Below are 23,391 nucleotides of genomic sequence, written 5' to 3'. Positions count from 1 at the left end.
CATGAAAGTCAAAAACAGTAGGTCAGTATGAAAGCATCATGGATAAAAAGTGGAAGAACAAGCTACTCATTATTAATTCATTTTAGTTATGGTGTGAAATCAAAATTGATTGAAAACTGTGTGAAGAAATATGTGCAAGTTTATTTTACCCACGTGTAATTAAGGACTGCTAATAATTAATACATTTATTACAGTACCTGGTCATTAACCACTCAGTTTTGTATCCAAGGTAATTCTGACAAATAGGAAACATACTTCATCTCTTTCTGCAGGTAACCTTTGCAGCCACACTGGAAACTAGTCAGAAGCCAATTTCACGGCAGCACTCTAATCTTAACTGCCTTAAAGCCTGACTTGCAACTAACTCAAATTACTCTCATACAAGGTAACTGGATTCACATTCTTTTAGTGAAATTGTACTTAAGCAAGCAAGAATTAACTGCAGCAAAATTCAAGCAGAAAATAAACACTAACAACTTGCAAAATAAAAAGAGGGACCCAACTACAAATTGCTGCAGACTAAAAACTTAGCAGGAGTGGTGCCCACCACAACTGCAATTAATAAGTTTACCTTTTCCAAATCCACATGACAGATCCCAGAAAGATTTTCTGGCTGATTATATCTTCTGCTTGATTAACTTACATTTCTATAAGCCACTTATTTGTAAGTCATTAAAATATTATTTCAGGTACATCCACATCTCTTTAGCACTCAAAGACAAATTTTAGTTACAGTGTTATGGAAGAAGTATGCTCCTAAAAACTGTCCCTATCACGATTTTCCATAACCTAAACTCCCCCCCCCACCCAACAATAAATAACAAACAAGTGGAAATGAGTTCCCATGGTAAGTTTTTCTCTCAACAGTAATACCCCCCTTGTGCTCAGTCTATAAAGTTTGACAGTATGTAAAAAGAGAAAAGATTATTGTTTTGACAAATCTATATTACATTGTTTGAGAAAGTGTTGCTGTATAAGTATCAATTAAGAGACTACCTTGTCATTTTCAAAAGCAAATCCTTCAAGTGGCCTCTCAGCCTATTTTAACTGGCAGCCTATGATAATTGTCTTAGATAAATTAAGTTTACTTGTCTATTTTTTTTTTGCTTTCTCCCCTACCCCGCCACCCCCACATAGATTGCATAGGAGCAATTTTTATTCCAATCTCAATTCTTTTGCTAGTGGCTTGTGAATTTAAGTAAGGGTGAATTTCCAGTACTTGGACAACCATTAAAAAGGGCAAACTGTACTCTTCTGCTTGTGTAAGAAATGTCAGCACTGGGATTCAAATTCCTTCAAAGTTTTCTAATCACAATCAGCAACACATCAATGGATCTATTTGTTGATTTCCTTGTTACTTTAGCTGAACCTCAGGTCAGTTCTGCCACAATAATCATACACTTTCAAAAGAAACATTAACCTGGCAAAGACAATGAATGTAGAAGTCCAGTCTATCAATAATAGGAAATGCCCTGCAGCTGACTAAATAAAATGCCAGTCTCAATGGCAAAGCTTGAATTAGATGAAAAAGGCCAGCACTACATAAAGAAATTGCTTAAGTAAAATTTCTGAAAAAGACAAAATCTTGAACCTTGGGTTGTGCGAACGGAATGTGAGGAGCTCATCTCTTTAATACGCGCACCCTGTAACTTAAAATTTAAAAATAGGCATAATTTGTCTTCACCCATCCCTTACAAAAGGCATAAAATGAGAAACTGACCTTATTTGGAGGCTTTTCTGTAGTGGTCTTAACAGTTGTTTCTACCGGTTTTCCCTTTTTTGAGGGAGTTCGTTTTATTTTTGGTGAATGAAATTTGTCTTTTAGCTTCATGGTGAACGAGCTCAGGTGGGAGCGTTGGGAATCTGGAAAAGGAAAAAGGAACACAATGAACAAAAGACAGTTCTCAAACCTCAATCCAATTTTAGAATAAAGATTAAAGGAGGCAAAAAAAATCTACCATTCCATGATAATAAAACACAGGAAATCAATCATTTTCTGGATCTATCTATTCCAGTGTAAGCACCTGCGGGAATCAACTTGGTAATTCCCTGCATAACTCAGGAGGAAGAGATATCCTTTAGTCAAGGCTTGTAAAATGAACAGAAGGGGATTCCACAATGTCCAGTGGTCTAGTATCACTACAGCTGGTGTGTAATGAAGCCAGAAATGTTTGAAAATATCATGTGATTTTCTATTTGCAGACCAATCTTTTCATTTCCGCCTCCAGCTTAGTGTGTAGTATTTAATGGTGTGCAGTTCAATGGTTTAACTCAGCACTTGGTGATTAATCAGAAAAGAAGAGGTTGCCCAGTTTCCATCTCTGGAGGCAGAACTCACATTTCTTTATAGATATTATATCCAATGCAGTGGAAGTACACTGAGAGGCATTACCTCAAGTCATCCAAACACAACATTAAATTTATTCTGGAGAATAATGAAATGAATTGACCTGGGACTAAGTACCTGTAATTTACCAATCTGTACATTAAAAGATTTTGCAACAGGTTTGTAGGCAATCCAAGGAAGGGTCTACCCATAAAATAAGACAATGTTGTTCTTAAATAGAAGATCATGAACTGGCCACGAAACACCCAAGCAGATTTTAAATAAAATCTAAAAAGATTGATCCACAGCAAATGGTGTCTTAAATGTCAGATCAATAAATGACGGAGTTAACAAAGGAAATAATAAAACTGATTTCAAAATTTAAAACAACTTGTTACTTTGGAAGGTTTTGGAAAAGCCAAAGGACATTTACACACCAGTTGCTTCTCGAACTAATTCAGCAAAAATCTGGTTTATCTTATCCTTCAATTTTCCATTGATTTTGTAGGATTGTCCAGTCTTGGCTGCCTTAAGAGATACGTTTATAGCCATACAAAATAATAATGCAGAAGAGAACAGCACAGAAAACCCTCATACAATTTTATCCAATTTCTCACTCTAAAAAAGGCTAGTTGGCAGTTTTAAAATTCATCTCACTGCAAGCACAGTGGGTTTGCAGCTAACCACAAAGAATGGGTTGCAAGTATAACAAATGTGACTTGGAAAGTTTACACAAGAGAGTATCAATGTTCTATTGGAAAACTCCAGATAGATCCTCTTAACTTATAACCAAGGCTGCAATACTAGCACAGTGCTGTAGGCATGCTAAAATTCCTGAGGTACCATCTTTCCATTTGACCAGAAAACAGATATCCTCCTACTTAATTTCATGAATGTTACGACATCACCTCATAAGGTCTTTCAGTGCAATTGCCAACATGTCCCCAAACATTCATCATAAAGATCACGTATAGCACAGTTATCATTCATGAACCACCATTTCTCAGAGGCACAGTAAAATTCCAATTACAGCACTTCTCAATTAGCAATTCAATATTAGAGTGCTAACTGAATCAACTACAGATGCGTTCATTGTACTATTGTGTACATGCAGGTGTGCTACCGACAAGTATTAGCAACACGCACAAAATGCTAGAGGAGCTAAGCAGGCCAGGCAGCATCTACAGAAAAAATACAGTAGACGTTTCAGCCCGAAGCATCAAATGTACTTTTTTCCCCCATAGTGTTTTGTGTCTGCTGCTTGGATTTCCAGCATCTGCAGATTTTCTCTTGTTTATGACCTACAAGACTAATTTTTCTTTATATGAATGATAAATTAATGTTTTGTTGAGAATAATTATACAGTATTTAATCAAATGAGATTAATCATAAATACAAAATGACATAAATGAACGTGATTACAGAGTGGAGAAGTAGGAGACAAGGTGGATAAGACAACTGACGGATGAGCCAAGTTGTGGTTCTTCCTACCAGGACAGATCAAGTTACAATACATCCTTTTTGAAGAGATTTAGTGTTACCTGTCATGGCAGATGCAATTTAATGTGGATAAATGTGAAGTTATCCACTTTGGTGGCAAAAATAGGAAAACAGATTATTATCTGAATGGTGGCCGATTAGGAAAAGGGGAGGTGCAACGAGACCTGGGTGTCATTATACACCAGTCATTGAAAGTGGGCATGCAGGTACAGCAGGCGGTGAAAAAGGCGAACGGTATGCTGGCATTTATAACGAGAGGATTCGAGTACAGGAGCAGGGAGGTACTACTGCAGTTGTACAAGGCCTTGGTGAGACCACACCTGGAGTATTGTGTGCAGTTTTGGTCCCCTAATCTGAGGAAAGACATCTTTGCCATAGAGGGAGTACAAAGAAGGTTCACCAGATTGATTCCTGGGATGGCAGGTCTTTCATATGAAGAAAGACTGGATGAACTGGGCTTGTACTCGTTGGAATTTAGAAGATTGAGGGGGGATCTGATTGAAACGTATAAGATCCTAAAGGGATTGGACAGGCTAGATGCGGGAAGATTGTTCCCGATGTTGGGGAGGTCCAGAACGAGGGGTCACAGTTTGAGGATAGAGGGGAAGCCTTTTAGGACCGAGATTAGGAAAAACTTCTTCACACAGAGAGTGGTGAATCTGTGGAATTCTCTGCCACAGCAAACTGTTGAGGCCAGTTCATTAGCTATGTTTAAAAGGAAGTTAGATATGGCCCTTGTGGCTACAGGGGTCAGGGGGTATGGAGGGAAGGCTGGGTTCTGAGTTGGATGATCAGCCATGATCATAATAAATGGCGGTGCAGGCTCGAAGGGCCGAATGGCCTACTCCTGCACCTATTTTCTATGTTTCTATGTTTCTATAGTCTGCTTCCTCTACTCACAATGTGTTTCCCCTGTAGCAGAGAATGTGGTACTCCTTAGGTTAGTTGTAATATGAGAGCACAGCAAACCCAAATTCTCGACTTTGACTTGTTCAACTTTGACTTTGATTTGGATGGTATGTTGAATGTTACTGATAATGCACCCTTCCTCAACAGCGTCAAATACCTCTGGTCCTAGCTTCGACCAAACACCTTCCACCCTGTATACACAAATATAATCAATGGCATTACATGACCTTCAGAATCCCCTTAGGGAGCATCTGACATCCTGGTACATAGGCTGGGTGAAGTATGTGGAAACTTATACCAGCTTATGAAAACAAGCTGGGAGGCTTCTGTGAGTGGCCTGGACCATTGTTAATCATCAGCAATGCTTGTAAAGTCTCATTCCTCAGAGTAAGGTTTCAGTGTTGGACAAAAAGTATGAAATGAACCACTATGGAAAGTGATAATTATTACCAAGCCACCTTTTTTGACTTTCAAATTATAGGCAGTTGCTCATTGGCGTATTCATGATCTGCGTGGTAGACAAGCATGGGGTCAGGTAGCACCTGGCAACAACCTTTCCCAAAAAAAGGACCATCTCATTTACACAGGAGGAACCATGGTGGTTTTGAGGATGCTGGAGCATTCTCAGGCTGCTGCTAATCATACTCATTGATTCACTGATGGGAAGCAATTTACGGTACCACTGAAAAACTGTAAGAACTATCCTCTGTTGGTTATAAATGCTCTTGCCATTTTTTACTCTAGTGCTACAAGAAAGTAAAGATGCTCCTAACTTTCCCCATGATCATATTGTCTTAAAAGGTGTGAACTTAAACCATGTGTAACAGTTGCTCTCCACCTTCAACAACATGTTGGCTAGGATCCCCCACCTGAGCCTGTCCCATCTGCCTGTGTTTGACCTGTCTCCCTCTCTTCTCACTGCTACCATTGTGTGGGAGGTCTTGGGTCCACACTGCCAGATTTGAGTGTAGTCGTTGCCCTTCAGCCGTTGGGCTCCTGGACCAGCTTTATTCACCTCAGCGCTGAACTAGCTCCACGGCTGTGGACTTACTTTTGGGAACTGAGGTTCATGTTCTGTGTATAACTTGTTTACTTTTATTTAAAACTGGTTGCACTATTTGTTCTTTTTTCACACATTGGATGATTGATGGTCTTTGCTGTGTGGGATTTTTCATGGCTTCACAACTTTCTGGACACTTAAGTGTCATGGATTGCTAATATTTTCATGCATGAACTTTTTTTGTAAGGGTTACAATTTTTGTTAAACTTCTATTAATGGGGTAAAGCAATATAATAACATTACTAATCATATTTTTTGCTGTGACGTGCCTGATTATACAAATTTGACAACCTAAGTCTGATTGTTGACTACAATCTTTTTTTTGCAATGCCCCCCTGGATGGCATTCTGCACTGGCTTGTTCTGCTTTACAGCAGTATGACTTTGGGTTACAATGTGCTGATGACATTGCTCTCCAGCTAAACTTACAAGGATAATTTGCGAACCACATGCAATGGCAACAGAGTGTGCTACTGCACTCTTATGCATAAACAACTAAGGCACTGCCCCTTCAATGGCTGAGCAACTATGATCAGGATGGCTGCATCCAGCATGCAAGATGGACTAATTCACTCACAAGTTTAAATTATTTCTTCTGTCTTTTTTTTTCCAATTTCCCCCCTCTCCCTCCCCACAAACAGCATGCCTTGACCAGCTAAGAGTGCTCTAACAAATCACAGCTCTGCATTGTGGTATTTCTTAAGCAAATTTCAGAAAATTAGTCCCAAGCAACCAATGCTTACTTCTGACTATCTGTAAGATGAAATGCTGTTTACGGAAATTTTTGCAATATGGGTTCTGATACTGGCTCATTTTTATTTTTAAAAGTGTAATTCCAACATCAATATTATGTGATTTAGTAATTGTGTAATAATGTGATATAGTTTCAGGTAAACATTTCATAAATTGGAACACAACTCAGGCAAACAAAATACCACAACTAATAAAACTATCTGTCACTTTCTACTACAAATCGAATGATTTGAAGTTTAAATTCCATCATGCACGCTTTTTGGAATTAACTCGTCATTAAGCATGCTGATCCAAATTTGCTTTCCAAATGCAAAATGATACTCAGATTTTCTGATGAAAGGCCACTAAACTAAAGCATTAACTATTTCGCTCTCTAAAGTTCTTTTTTGTTTGAAAAGGATTTTGCCCACCTTCTCCTCTGGAAATAAGACCAAAGAGTTAACAGATTGAAATCTTTAAGATCATGAAAGAGTTAAGAAGCAAAGATAATGTTTCCAACCAATGGTGCAACCCATAGAGTGGGTACAAAGTTGGTCAGTTATTCAATCCAACAGGGTAATTTATGCCCACAATTGTATCCAAACATTGATTATAATCTTCAGCTTAATAGCACAGAAAAAAAGAGGTATATAAATATTCCAAATAAGTTAAATATATTAAAAGGAGAATGGCTTAGAAGATGCTCCGACTCACATGAGACAAGCACCTAGCCATAAGACATAGAAACAGAATTGGAATCCATCATTCCATCATGGCTGATTATCCCTCTCAACCCCATTCTCCTGCCTTCTCCCCATAACCTTTGATCCCCTGACTAATTGAGAACCTAGCAACTTGCACTTTAAACGTACCCAATGACTTGGCTTCCAGAGCCTTTTGTGGCAATGAATTCCACAGACCACACTCTGGCTAAAGAAATTTCCTCTCATCTCCAATCTAAAGGGACATCCTTGTAGTCTGAGACTGTGCCCTTTGGTCCTGGACTCCCCGACTGTAGGAAACATCCTCTCCACATCTACTCTATCTAGGCCTTTCAATATTCGATGTTTCAATGGGATCCCCCCCCCCAATTCCTCTGAACTCCAGCATGTATAGGACAAGAGCCATCAAACGCACCTCATATGTTAACCCTTTCATTCCCAGAATCATTCTCCTGTAGTCTCTAGACTCTCACCAATGCCAACTCATGTTTTCTTAGATAAGGGGCTCAAAGCTGCTCACAATACTCCAAGTGTGATCTGACCAATGCCTTATAAAGCCTCAGTTTTTCATCCTTGCTTTTATATCCCTGCCCTCTCAAAATGAATGCTAACATTGCATTTACCTTCCTTACCACCGACTCAACCTGCAGGTTAACCTTTAGAGGACTTCACGAGGACTTCCAAGTCCCTTAGCACCTCTGATTTTGAAAATTCTTTGTTTAGAAATAGTCTGCACCTTTATTCCTTCTACCAAAGTGCATGACCAAACACTTCCCTACACTATATTCCATCTGCCACTTCTTTGCCCATTCTCCCATTCTGTCTAAGACCTTTTGCAGGCCTCCTGCTTCTTCAACATTTCCAACCCCTCTACCTATTTTTGTATTGACTGCAAACTTGGCCAGAAAGGCCTCAACTCCGAAAACCAAATCAGTGATATAAAACATGAAAAGAAGCTGCCCCAACACAGACACCTGTGGGAACACCACTAGTTATTGGCAGCCAACCATAAAAGGCCCGCTTCATTCCTACTCTTTCCCTCCTGCCAGTCAGCCAATCTCCTATCCATGTTAGTATCTTTCCTTGTTTACATCTTGTTAAGCAGCTCATGTCTGGCAGCTTGTCAAAGGCCTTCTGAAAATCTATATAAACAACATCCACTGACTCTCCTTTGTTCTACCTGTTACTTCCTCAAAGAAATCCAATAGATTTGTCAGGCAATATTTCCCCTTCAGAAAACCATGCTGACTTCAGTCTATACTATCATGTGCCTCCAAGTACCCTGAAACCTCATCCTTTATAATGAACTCTAACATCTTCCCGACCACTTGAAGTCAGGCTAACTAGCATATAATTAATTTCCTTTCTTCTGCCTCCCTTCCTTCTCAAAGAGTGAAGTGACATTTGCAATTTTCCATTCCTCTGGAACCATTCCAGAATCTAGTAATTCTTGAAAGATTATTACCAATGTTGCCACAAGTTTTTCAGCTACCCTTTCCAGAACCCTGGTGCTGAAAGTAATCTGATCCAGGTGACTTATCTACCTTTAGGCCTTTCAGCTTCCCACCATCTTCTCCTTATTAATAACAACTACACTCACTTCTGCCCCCTGACACTGTCAAATTCTTGGCATACTGCTAGTGTCTTCCACAGTGAAGACTGATACAAAATACTTCTTAAATGCATCCACCATTATAATCTCTCCAACGTCATGCTCCAGCAGTCTGATATCCAATCTTACCTTTCTTTTACTCTTTATATAACTGAATTTGTTTTTGGCATCCTCTTTTATATTATTGGCTCACTTACCTTCATATTTCTTATTTGCTTTCCTCAAAGTTTTTTTTAGTTGCATTCTGTTTTTTTTTAAAAAGCTCCCACTAATTTTTGCTATATCATATGCCTTCTCTTTTCCTGACTTAACTTGTTACCCACAGTTGTGTCATCCTCCCATTACAATACTTCACCTTGGGATGTATCCGTTTTGCACCTTGCAAAATGCTGCCAGAAACCGCCAGCCATTGCTATTCTGTCATCAACCCTGATAGTGTCCCCCTCCAACCAACTTTGGGCAGGTCCTCTCTCATTATCTGCAATTCCCTTTAGTTCTGTCAAATCATCCCATTCTTACTCTTACTGGACCCGTGGCAAAGGCAGCAATCCAGAGATTGCTAGCCTGGAGGCCCTACTTTTCAGTTCTCCATCTAATGCCATATATCCTCTCTTCAGAACCTCCATCCTTTTCCTACCCATGTCATTGGTACTAACATGTACGATGACTTTAGCTGCTCACTCTCCCCCTTTAGAATGCTGTGGACCCAATCCGAGACATCCCTGGTACATGGGAGGCAACATACCATCTGGGTGTCTCTTTCACGTCCACAAAATCTCTGGTCAGCTCACCGTCCAAAAAGTCTAATCTCTGAACAAAACTAATACAATCAACAAAATTAATAAAATTCATAATTAGACAAGTGAATCTTCACACCATTTAAAGATGAGTCACTAATACAGAGGCGTCTACATTTCATACATAACATCCTTGCAAATGATGCCTTGAGACACTCCCCCAGTTCTTCTATACATCAGAAACCACAAAAATGACACCGCCTGGCTTATGCAGAAAAATTAGAAAGCGTTACATTTATCTAGAACACTGCACTACAACAAAATTTCTGTATAATCCACAGGACATTTCCCCGTTGCCCATCTGTACTCTAAACTGCCAATAAACAATGTCACAGTCAGCTTGTTGTCAAGGTGATCAAACTGCACTGATCATGACCTCTAATATATAGAGCAATGCAGCGTAGATACAGGCCCTTTGGCCCTACCAGTCTATGCCGACTACGTTTCCTTCCCAGCTAGTCCCAATGTCCTACATTCAGCCCATATCCTTCTCAGCCCCACACCTCCGTGTACCTATCAAAATGATATCTACCCAAGTCTTCAATTATACTATTATACCTGCCTCAACCACTTCCTCTGGCAGATCGTTCCATATACAGGTGTCCCCCGCTTTTCGAATGTTTGCTTTATGAAACCTCGCTGTTACGAAAGACCTACATTAGTTACCTGTTTTCGCTAACAGAGGGTGTTTTCACTTTTACAAAAAAAGGTAGCATGCGATAAAAGGCAGCGTGTGCCCCAAGCAGCCAAGCTCCTCCCCCGGAACTGCATTCTAGCCAGCATTGCTTAAACACGCACCTGTGAGCATCTGTGCTTTATCTCGATTTATCTTGAGCATCCGTTAGCAAGATGAGTTCTAAGAATCAGAAAAGCCTAAAAGAGCTCATAAGGGTGTTACACTTAACTTAAAACTAGACATGATTAAGCATTTCCATCGTGGTGAACGAAGTAAAGACAAAGTGAGTTTGGCTTGTGGAAGCTGACGAAGATGATGTTGAAGAGGTTTTGGCATCCCATGACCAAGAACTGATAGATGAAGAGCTGATGCAATTGGAACAGGAAAGGATAATAATTGAAACTGAATGCAGTAGCGAACGGACCAAAAGTGAAGTCGTCCAGGAACTAAACGTGGAGCAACTGCGTGGGATTTTTGCTGCAATGATTGCAGAAAAGTACGACTTTAATTTTGAAAGGGTATGTAGGTTTAGGGCATACTTGCAAGATGGTTTGAGTGCTTACAAAGAACTGTATGATAGAAAAATGCGCGAGGCTAAGCAGTCAAGTATATTGTCATTTTTCAAGCCTTCCATATCAGCCACAGCAGACGACGAACCTCGACCTTCGACATCGAGGCAGGCAGATATAGAAGAAGATGACCTGCCTGCCCTGATGCAATTGTGCGTCGCCTCTGAGCTGGGCCAACATTTACGTGCCGGGTGGCACCTAATTAATTAGCTTGTCTATTTCGGCTTTTTTCTTAAAGATGTGCTGGGTGCGTCCCGGCTACTGCTGCACCACTGCATGCTTCGCCGATCGGTATCTATCCGCAGCCTGAAGGGTGGGGACCACTGCACCACCCCAATCTCCAACGACTCAGCCTATCACACCATCAACAGTGTGCTCGGCGTTGTCTTCCCGATTCCGCTAAGTGATATTACACTTGTACATACATTATTTCTACTTTATATAGGCTGTGTATTTTTGTGTTATTCAGTATGATTTGGCAGCTTCATAGCTTAAAGGTTATTTTCTGCTGAGAGCACTTGCGCCATGTTTCTGCCAAGAGCGCTTCCGCCGTGTTTCTGCCGAGAGCGCTTGCGTGAGACTTTCGCTACGGTGGACAGTGCGGCAATGATTGTAGAAAAGTATTTCTACTTTATATAGGCTGTGTATTTATCATATCATTCTTGCTTTTACTATATGTTACTGTTATTTTAGGTTTTATGTCTTATTTGGCATGACTTGGTAGGTTATTTTTTTGGGTCAGCAAGCGCTCACAAATTTTTCCCATATATATAAAAATGGTAATTGCTTCTTCACTTTACGACATTCCCGCTTACGAACCGTTTCATAGGATGGCAGGGGAAACCTATACTCATCATTCTGCGTGAAAAAAATGCTCCTCAGGTCCCTTTTAAATCTTTCCCCTCCGACCCTATTTTTGAATTCCCCTACCGTGGGGAAAAGACCATTACCATCCACCTCATCGATACTTCATAATTAAACATTTTTATTAGGGTGCCCCCTCATTCTCTTGTACTCCAAAAAAAATATCTAGGCTGGTTCATCTCGCCCTTATAACTCAGGCCCTCTCGTCCTGGCAAAATTCCCATAATCTTTTCTGCACTACTTCCAGTTTAACCACATCTTTCCTCTAACAGGCTGACGAAAACTACACGCAGTCCTCCAAATGCGGCCTCACCAACAATATATGCAACTGCAACATGTCCCAATTCCAAAACTTATTGCTTTGACTAATGAAGGCCAATATGCTAAATGCCATTTTCACCACCCTGTCTACCTGTGACATCACTTTCAATTAACTATGCAATTCTACTCCCAAGTCCCTCTGTTCCATTATACCCCACAGTGCTCTACAATTTATAGTACAAGACTTTACAAAATGCATCACCTCACATTTATTGTACTGAACTTCATTTATCACTCAGTCTACTTCCCTAATTAATCAAGATCCACTTGTAGTCTATAACATTCACTCGCAACACATTCAAATTTTGTGTTAGTCACAAACTTACTGATCAAACCTTGTGCATTTGCACACAAATCATTTATATAAACAACAAATAACAAAGGTCCCATCATGATTCCCTGTGGCATAGCACTTGTCATCAGCTTCCATTCCAAGAAAAACTTTCAACTACTACTCTCCATTTCCAATCTTTGAGGTAATTTTGAATCCATCTCACTAGCTCTTCCTAAATCTCATGGGACCTAACCTCCCAGACAAGTCTACCCTGCATGTTTCTAAATTGAATATGTGGCGATGATGTTTCCCTTTGTTGGGTAGACCAAAAATAGTGGGGCCAATAAAGACGAAGGGTCTCGGCCTGAAACGTCAACTGTACGTCTTCCTAGAGATGCTGCCTGGCCTGCAGCAACTTTGTGTTGCAAGATCACAGGTGGAGAGGATGGATATTTTGTATGAAATATGGATGCCAAGAAAAAAACATTCAAATCAAACCATTTGAATGTACACTAATATTTGGTTGGTGCACCAAAAATTGATTGGATACAGACCCACTGATCTTTACTTAAAGCAAACTTAAATGGAATGGAACCAAAGGCAAAAAATACCAAAGATAAGAAAAAATTAAAACAGCTACCAATTTTAATCTGCACATAGACTATATTGAAACTTCGCTTCATTTAGAATATTGCTATTAGAATAATTTCAGAAATGGCAGTTGAAATATAGATCAATAATAGCTCTCTCTCTTAACCTGAAAGCTCCCTGAAAGTAACTACACAGGTTGAGAGTGATTAAGAAGGAATATGGAATGCTTGACTTTATTAGTCAATACACTGAGTTCAAAGGCCAACAAGTTATGTTGCAGCTTTACAAAACTCTAGTCAGGTCACATCAGAAGTATTGCAAACAGTTTGCAATACTATAGTCGCCCCACTATAGGAAAAATGTTGAGGCTTTGGAGACAGTACAGAAGAGGTTTACCAGGATGCTGCCTGGATCAAAGGGCATGTGCTGTAATGAGATGCTGGACAAACTTAGAGCAGTAGAGGCTGAGGGGAGATCTGATAGAGGTTTACAAGATTATGAGAGGCTTAGACAGAGTAGATAAAATCTTTTTCCCAGGGTTGAAATATCTAATACCAGAGCGTATGCATTTCAGGTGAGAGGGCGTAATTTCAAAGGAGATGCAAGGGGCATTTTTTCCCTTTTTTAATACATAAAATGGTGAATGCCTGGAATATGCTGGAGTGGTGGGAGAGGCAGATACATTAGTGACTTTTAGGCACAAGAATATGAGGAAAATGGAAGGATATGGACATTGTGTAGAGAAGGGAGATTAGTTTAGTTGGCCATTTGATTCCTAATTTTATTGGTTCGGCACTACTTTGTGGGGCACTGTGGTTCCTTGGCTGTACTGTTCAATGTTCTACCCCTTATGGTTTACCAAACTGATTATGATTAACAAAATGACATCAAAATTCAAAAGAAATGAATGATTCGAAAGCATGAGTTCATAAAGGACAGGCCGAATAATAAGGTGGAGTAATTAAAATTTATTATTTGTTCAGATTTAAAATTAGACTCTTCCCCGCCCCCCCCCCAACTTGTTTTTGGTATTTTCTTTAGTAAATACCTAAGAGTTAAAATTCCATAGGAAGTTTCCATGGAGCATAGGAATGCTACAGTAATCCAAGATTTCCACCTTTCCTGTTCAGACACAGTTTGATCTTCTGATTCCACTTATCAGAAACATCTCTTTCTTTTTATTAGAGCCACCTATGTTTAGAAATTCAACTGCGCATTGCTGATTTCTCCCACTCGTTTATCACAACTGAAAATCATTTCTTCCCTTTTACACCAACATTGCCCACCACCCCACAGTTCTGTGCAGTTTTGCATACTCGCAGGGATTCGTTATCGTTCAGTGGGCATGATGATTTTTAAACACGACAGTGCAACTTAGAACATATGCTGGGAAAGCTGTTCACACCATTCCCAGAACAACTTTATCTTTACACAATGATTTTTGAGACCCTGCAGGTTAAAATTACCTCAACCTTAATCCCCTGTCTCTTCAACAAAATGTACTGTCATTCCTGATCCTTCCCAATGTTCCATTCACACCTCCAGCTGAAGCATATTCGGTATTTTCTGAATCAGTAAAGTGATGAAAGGCATTGCCAAACATCAAGCTAACTGAACATTTCAAAAGTCCCATTTTGGGGGGAAAAGAGTAAAGCTCAGAAATGTGATTGTAACGATAGAGGGTGGCAACACTTAAAAGGCATCACAAAAATTATAATCTTAGTAATTTACAGAGAAATTAAACAATTTATTAAGTTTCAAAATGTAGAATGCAGATTTTTTTTCCTCTGGGGTCCCAAACATCTCACCTTATACTTAAAAACAAAGGTGGAAGTCATTCAGTTCATGAGGCCCATGCCAGTTGTCCAGTGGATAAACCTTTTAATTCCACTGCCTCTCTCCTTATTTCTGTACAACTCTGCAACCTATCTGCTCTCACACGTGCCCCTCAGATCCCCTTTGATTCTCTGTCATTAATCTACAACAGCATAAAGGGATAATTTACAACAGCCAATAAACTACCAACATGTTTTGGAATGCAGCGTACCAGAGCAAATTAACAAAACCCACCCAGTCATTTAAGATTCAAAATCCACATAGATAAAGGTCTGGATTAAATTGAGGCCCCCACAGCTATGAGAGAACTGCACCACCCTCTTTCATCCACACTTTGCTTGAAGGATGATCTGATGCCAGGCCCCCTACTAAAGCAATTATAATTCAACCACCTATAGGACAATTGCATACCAGGATTCTTGTTGAATCTGAATCAAGGCTTATTATCACTGACATACAGAATATTGTAAAAAATTGTTGTTTTGTAGCAGCAGTGCTGTGCAAGACACAAAATTATCTCAAGTTACAAAAATAAATAGTAAAAAAGAGGAGTGCAGAAAAGTGCCAGAAAAGGATTGGTAACATCATTTAGGATCACACCCACATTGCTTGTGGACTGTTATAATTACCTTAACACATTACTGGACCCGGCTAATGGCGTAGTGGCATCAGCACAGGACTGTGGGGCGGACGGTCCCGAGTTCGAAGCCAGCCAGCCTTTCATCTGTGCTGGGTTAAGAGCTGGTGATCCCTTTGAAAAACTCACCCGGCAGAAGGCAATGGTAAACCACTGCTGTAACTTGCCTTGTACGCGATTCCCAACTACGTCAGAACTGGAATTCCAGATGCGACACAACTTTCCTTTTTAACACGTTATTACCTGCCATTGTGCTCAAGGTTATTTATCTTGCTTCCCCAGAAGCAAGATTTATTTTTAATTACCTCAATTGCATCATTACTGTTTATTTCACTTGTTTAGATAATTGGCTGGGTTTGAATTCACATGATCTTTTGAATAGTTAATGTCTGTGCTTTTACACAATCCACTGTTTTGAATAGTGTTTCACCAAGGAATCACTTTACTAGAGATTAAATTACTACTGTAACTATATTGCAAATGGAACATTGCACAGAAGATACAAAGGCCCCATTTGATAGTTAGTTTTAAATGGAATTTGAAACCAATTACTTCTACAACAATTTCATCCACTAGCGACACAGCTGTGTTGTTAGTAACTGCAAATAAACCAATAAAGATTACTTTGAATTACAAAATCAATTTTGTTAATAAACTTCCAAGGCTTGTTTGTGAAATGTCACAATTTGGGAGTAACTTACTTCTCTTACTAGTTAAACAAATCCAAACTCCTAACTTCAGAGAAATGAATGTTTAAAGATACTATAATATAGTAACTGTAAAAAAAATCTTTTGAGGGTGATGGGAAATATTTTGTCTTAAAAGGATCCATCTACCCTAGTGGTTCCCAAACTTTGAGTTACCACACCACCCTGGCTCCCAGAACACATCTCCAGTGCCCCTCTCACTTTTTGGCCATTACATAAAAACTATCAAGAATTTTGATATACGATACACAGTGGGAAAAAAAAACTGCAAATTCAAAGTTGTGACAAATAAATGCAAAATATATTCAGATATACTTAAAGCTACTAATAAAATGATTTCTTTATTATAGTAAAAACATTTATCAACAATTTTAGAGCTACATTAGTATTCACTACTTCATTGCTTTTTCACCTTTGAATGAGATGGATGGGCTTGGTGCAGCGATATCAGCTTCTCAAGATAGGCTGAACGCCACTCAGGAGTCTCAGGTCCCAACGTGCAGTAATCTACTGTCTGTTTTGTTCCTTTGAAAGTTGGGCAACTGCAATGAAACCATGCTCCACTAAATATGATGTTGGGAAGGCAAAAAAGAACACCTTGACCTTTTTCCACAGTTCAGGGTAGCATTCAGATTTCTTTCTGCAACCAAAAGTCTGGATATGATTTTTTGAACCTTGACTTCAGCTCAACATCATTTTGTAGCTAGATCAGTTCTTCCTCCATCCTTCCTGTTAATTCCTTATTGCCAGTGTTTGGGAATGGAATTACCACCCAATCTAGAATTTGGATCAAGGGAAGATACTTTTCTCTCTCCTTCACATCTTTAGAGCAGCTCACTCAGGTGGGCACTGTATATTAAAAGATCATCTGGTATTATTTCTTTTTCATCCACCTCAAAGAGACTCAGATATTGGAAAGGTTATGATGGCTAATGTCGCACTTAAATAGGGTTAACTTGGATATAAATGTAGAGGCAATTGATTTGACTTTGATCAGATTTTCATCATTTACTTGCAATTGAAGATTGATTTCATTAAGCTGTGTGAATAATTCTGACAAATAAGCAATTTCCAACTGCAGAGGAAATTCCTGTTATCCTAAGTATGTTCAAAAAGGTATCTTTCACATTCTCAGACATTTCATCTATTAGTCTTTGAACAGAGTTGTCACTGAGTGGAATTGCTTTATTTGGTCTAGTGACTTATGCAAAAACCACTTAGAACCTCTCCTACTGCTGGCAGAATATTTTTTTCTCCAATTGTAATAGGGCTTTCCAGATTCAGCAATGAGCGATGAAATGTTGTATGAAGCACGCAAACCATTACTGTTTTGATCTGAAGTGCTGCCAAACACATGTTCCGTTTCTATAAGTTTTCACTAAGTGACTGAAAATAACCCAAGTTCTTGTTTGCTTTACCAGTGTATTCTCTTCAAACATTCAAGAAGCCTGGAAAGTTTCACTGCTTCATTTGAAAAAAAAAATCTTTTTCACACAGACACATTGACTGCTGTTGGTAGCATGGTGCTGGCATAAAACCATATTTCAGATACTATACTGTTTACATTTCTTTTTCATTTGGTCTGTTTCTGCCATTTTTGTTATGGAATAATGACCACAGTCAATCACCTATTGTTTACGTCCAACCTCAAGCGCTGCGATCTATAGAGGGGAAAGTTATGACATCATCATAGCTCGGGCAAAACCTGACTCTCCACCTGAAGGTACATAAAGTGGAGCTGTGGGCTAAAGAAATGCAGTTGAGACCATTCAAAAAGGCAGCTTCTGAAATTTAACCCATTGAATACCAGGCCCTAATTCACAGGAACTGTGTGATTAGAGTTTGGGAATAGTACTAGCTAACATCATACTGCAGTAGTGAATGGCAAATAACAAGATTTCTTCAGTCCAGATTTCTCATGACATGCCAAATACAGCAGTGTCACGTTGGTTTTCAACAACTATAATGCACCTCAAGCAAGGTCTAATGAAACTATAGGTTAAGATGAGGTGATTATGAAAATCAGCTATGAGGCACTGAGGATCAAATGCTAACGATAAGTAATTAATTTCTTAAATTAAACCTGTAGTCCCTCAGCTGCCCCCTTGCTATCAAGTGCCCCCCAAACCCCCAACATCCCTTCATCTTTATCACTCAATTAGAAATGCCAACCGTCCCCAGGAGGGACAACATTGTCCACTTCGGGAACCACTGGTCTAGTCATTGCTTAATTATATGTATTTGGTCCTTAAATCTACTGCATGGAGCTTGAAATTTTGCCCTTGCTACGCATTAAATTCCCTCTTGCTCCATGTCCACCCATAGTCAGTATCCTATGTTTTGTACCCATCCAAAATTCTGGTTTTAATCCAGTTCCTTCCATAAACTACCCCATTTAGAAATTCTCTATGTTCAATTACATCAGAATTCCATTCAAAGAGCACTGCAATAGTGAACCAGTGGCAAGTGGATTTATTTTAATTGCTAGACATCTTTTGCAATAGCTCTTTTAAGTTCTGTAACTTAAACCTTAAAAAAATTAATTGGTATTTAGTAGACAAAGCAATATTGATTTACTATCATTGCCACCCTATATTACACATTCTCCCACCCACACCCCATCCTGATCTCCACACAACTACAATTAACCCTGCCAAAAAACTGAAAAAATACTCAAAAGAGTGACGTTAAATTTGTTAAATGAAAGATGACTTGCACTTTGAATAGTAATAGTAATTACTTCCTGCCAAAAAAAAAATCTAAAGATAGGTAATACAATATGGCATAAATAATCCAATCAATCCAAAATAGCTCTCAGGTATGTAACACTCAAAAGATTCAAAAACTAATATCTTCTTTTCCTTGAACAAATTGTTGAAATATTTTACAATCAAGTTGAAAGACATCAAGCTTCAAGAGTCCAAAATATACTACATCTTTAGCTTTGAAAGGAGCTAATAAACAGAAGGTTAAAAACAAATAATTATCAGAGACATCTCAATTTTCTTTTATACCTCTGCAATTTATTGGCCATCTGCCCTCGCAGAGCTAGTGAAGGGGGCACCTCAAGCCAGGAATTTTAAAACACTATAGATGATAAAGGACAAGAAACATACACTATTACCAGAGAATACAGAGGATAAAATAGGGTACTAAAACTTAAACTATCGTGATTCATTTTGAACTGACTTTTGGAAAGAAGCAACATGAGCCTTAAGAATTAGACAGCACAGGTCCTATGAGAGAAAGCATTAACATGCAAATCAGGAAGAGGCTTGTTAAAACAGAACCTTGAGATGCTAAGACTGGCTTTTAATGAAACGCTTGGGGAGAAAGGAAGACCTCTGGGCTTCCTAGCTCTTTGAGTAAAATGTTCAGTTCAGACCTAGGTAATATAAAGGTCAATAACCAAGCAAAAACAAAAATCAATAGTCAGGAAAAACTGTTAAAACCATAATTTGCATTTCTATGAGTCATTATATCAAATGCATACAAGTTAAAACAATGATCAAGAATATAAGAATGGACAGTGTGTTAAACGCTAAAGATGTTTGGCACACACAAGGACAGTCCATGAAGTTTCCTGGGAATATTAAAAAAAAGATGTCAATTGATAACGATTAAATTCAAGATACGTATTTTAGGATTGATAAACTGTACTAGTCTGGCAAGAGACAAAGGCCAATATCTTGATGTAACATTCTCCCACCTTCATTGATAATAAATTGGGAAGCTAGCACTTTATTAAGATTCTTAGAGGATTGATTAATAGGAAAATGACGAACTAGTTGTAGTGGTGTAAAAATGATTTGCCCCAAGACAAAAGTAATAAAAGTGGCCAAGATTAAGAGCAAAATACCCATATGATACAACTTGGGTCCCTGTACAAACCGTCAGGATCAAGTATTCTGCACTTTTCTAAACCTGACCGGCTCAGTACCAATAACTAGGATGGAACTCAATTGGTGAAGTTGTAAATTAAGGTCATGTTGCTGCAACCACTCTAGCAACTAGGATAAAATGGGTCAGACCTGGACTCAATTATTGAAGTGGTACCATCTCTCTGGAGGGAGAACAGAGGAAAATAATCAAGATAGGTCTTAGGGAATGGATTTAACTCTTTACTGAACTCTGGAACAGCACAAGAACCTAGAATCACAGAGACACCATAGGAACAACACAAGACCATAAGATATAGTTGCAGAACTAGATCATTTGGCCCAATGAGTCTGCTTCACCATATCATCATGGCTGATCCATTTTTCCTCTCAGCCCCAGTCTCCTGCCTTCTCCCCATATTCCTTTATGCCTTGACTACTCAAGAATCTATCAAGCTCTGCCTTAAATATACCCAATGACTTGGCCTCCACAGCAACCTGTGGCAACAAATTCCACTGATTCACCAAAGAGGGACTCAAAGTCTGGGACATAGAACAAAAGGAAGTGATAAGTCTGATTATGACTGATCACCGATGTCTTGATGGGTTTTATACTGTGCAAGGTGCTAGTATGTTATCTTTGTAAGATATTGAATAAAATTAGATATAATTTTTCTCCAGTCATCATGTGACTCCAATACAAGTGTGAATTTGGTGTAACACGTTTCCTCTGAACAGCCATCATAAAAATAAATAACTTCATACACAATCTCCATTTTATAATAAAGTTAATTGAAAAGTGGTAAACAAAAATACTTTCAAAAGAGCACTAACAATAGTGCATCTTAATGATTGATACTTTGCCAGTCAGAAGAGATAAGTGCAGAATTGACACGAACAGAGCACAAAGTCCCACTGTTTTCTTTTGATTGACAATGGGAAAGAAATAGTGATATTATTATAAAAGGTTTCACAGTGCTTTACTCAGAAATATCATGGACAACAGTCAACACACATTACAATCACAGTAGAAAATTGTCACTTTCCAACAATTTTGTCCATAGATGCTATTTTGAAAGAACAGCAAGTATTTCCACTAGAGACATCAAAATAGTAGTTATAATTTAAAATAAACTGAGTCACTATACATAAAAGTCCCCATTCCTCCTCCACCTCACCCCCACCCATCATCAAGATATCACAAAACTAGATAGCACAAGAGTCCTTCAATCAAGGCTTCTCCACGATGACCTACTAAAGACTTAAAAAATAATCATGTCAACAATTATTATGCAAGCTTGTAATAAGCTGTCCAAAAAGGGTCATTTTAAACTTGTTGCTTGAGTAGTAACCCAGAGGAGGAAATCATCCAGTACTCACATTACCCTTCTATTTTGGATTTCATCAAAATGGGTAGGTTCTGTAATCTTGTACACCATCTGCTTGATCAGCTTATTATAAAGTGACACTAATATGTTTACATTAAAATTCTTGAGACCCTATTTTACGTTTTGAAAGTGATTTTTTTTATCATTAGTGACCTTTGAATCTAATGAAACCTGTTGCAGGTTCTTGCAAAGTAACTGCAGTCCCAGCCTTAAATAGCGATAATCAAATTCCCAGGAGAACATTTCACTAGTATTTATAATTTGGAACTGCACAAATTGCCAAGCTCATCAGAAGGACAAAAGGAAAGATTCAGTACAACAGTTAATGGTATGGCTACTAAAATAATGATTTTTAAAGCTTCATTCATCTACTTGAAAACCACAATGCATCCCACTGATCTGACTCCAAAAAAGCTGATGGCTGCTACTTATATAGACAATATATACTGGAAGATGTGCTTTATTTCAGAATTTCATCATCGAAGTGAGACCCATTATCCTGTACTTGCTGAAACATTCACTGAACAGAAATGTTGCAACCAATTAGCATGCACTATCAAAACCTTTCAGAAATCAAAGTCACTATCTCAGATCACATTAAAGATTGAAGTTCATCTTTACTTAAAGTTATCAGCTCTGACTCATTGGTCTATGTTAGAAAGTCGGGACAAGTATTTTCTTTCAGACAAGACTTCATCTGCTTCCTCAGTTGAAACAAAAATATCTTAAAACAGGCAAGTTCCATGTGTTCTGACTAATATTTGCCCCTCAGGCAAGATGACTAGAATAATTTGTTGACTTGCACCAATACAAGCTGCTCTATGCAATACGCTTTCACTTTTCCTGCAACAGCCATTCTTTAAATCTTAGGGTGACTGAACGTCCAGGAAGAGCTGCCAAGATTAAATTGACAGTTTTATAAAACTCATCACACATTTCATTGCAGTTTGCTGAACTAGTCAATAAAAATATTTCTGAAAATGTTCGCAAAAAAAACTTTAATGGTTATGTCTGATGGGATTATATTTCAGACTCAAAACTAAAATGGACAGAAATTACATTTTGCAATGCTGGATTTAATCTTGATTGACCAACAGACAATGCTGGAAGGCCCAAAGAAAACTCCACAGACAAGTTCAGTCATTGTAAATCTTTCATTAATGATATATTTTATCATTGAATAAAAATGTGACTAAAAAGGGGACATCATTAAAAAAAACTAAGTCCAGAAGAAAATCAGCTTGAAGCAGTTTCCATCAAACAAGTGAGGGGAAACCCAAGGAAAATTCTCATGATGACTATACCAAATTTATTACAAGACCAAATTAGCTGCACACAAAATGCTGCAGAAACTCAACAGGTCTATAAAAATCAATGAACAGTTGACACATTGAGCCAAGACCCTTCATCAGGACCAGAAAGGAAGGGAGAGGTCAGAATAAGAAGGTGGGAGGTGGGGAAAGGACAGGAAGGAGAACAAACTAGAAGGCGATAGGTGAAGTCTAGTGGGTAGGGGGTAATGAAGTAAGAAGCTAGAAGGTAGAGGGCTGGAGAAGAGAGTAGAAAGAGTGGACCATGGAGAAAGGGAAGGAGGGGGGCACCGGGGAGGCAATGGGCAGGCAAGGAGAAATAAAGAAGAGGGTAGGGTCAGAGTGGGGAATTGAAGGAGGAAGGGGAAGAGGGGAAAATTACCAGAAATTGGAAAAATCAACATTCATGTCGGATTAGAGGCTACCTAGGTGGAATGAGGTGTTGCTCCTCCAATTTGAGAGTGGCCTCATCGTGGCAGTAGAGGAGACAATGGACCCACAACTATTTTCATATTTTACTATCTCAATTTCCAAATACAAAATACAATGAAGGTGGATTTTTGAGCTAATCTATAAACATTGCACATCATGTCACATCAGAAGAAAAATTTCAAAACTTGTTAGCAATTTAAAAATTAAAAACCAAAATTTTGAGGTTGAAACAGTATTCATCCCCTTTATAA

General features: G+C 38.7%; 1 protein-coding gene across 13 annotated transcripts in view; it reads right to left on the bottom strand.

The window, feature by feature from the left end:
- rapgef1a (Rap guanine nucleotide exchange factor (GEF) 1a) overlaps positions 1-23,391 on the bottom strand; it is a 185,163-nt gene that overhangs the window by 124,801 nt on the left and 36,971 nt on the right. For all 13 annotated transcript variants that reach the window (XM_063073490.1, XM_063073491.1, XM_063073492.1 and 10 more), the window contains exon 2: positions 1,721-1,863. In XM_063073490.1, the coding sequence (XP_062929560.1) occupies positions 1,721-1,863 (143 nt within the window). The remainder of the gene's footprint in view (positions 1-1,720; positions 1,864-23,391) is intronic.

Source organism: Mobula hypostoma, chromosome 21 (assembly GCF_963921235.1).
Source record: "Mobula hypostoma chromosome 21, sMobHyp1.1, whole genome shotgun sequence".
Taxonomy (NCBI): domain Eukaryota; kingdom Metazoa; phylum Chordata; class Chondrichthyes; order Myliobatiformes; family Myliobatidae; genus Mobula; species Mobula hypostoma.
The sequence above is the reverse complement of the archived record's forward strand: the minus strand, read 5'-3'. Positions and strand labels throughout refer to the sequence as shown.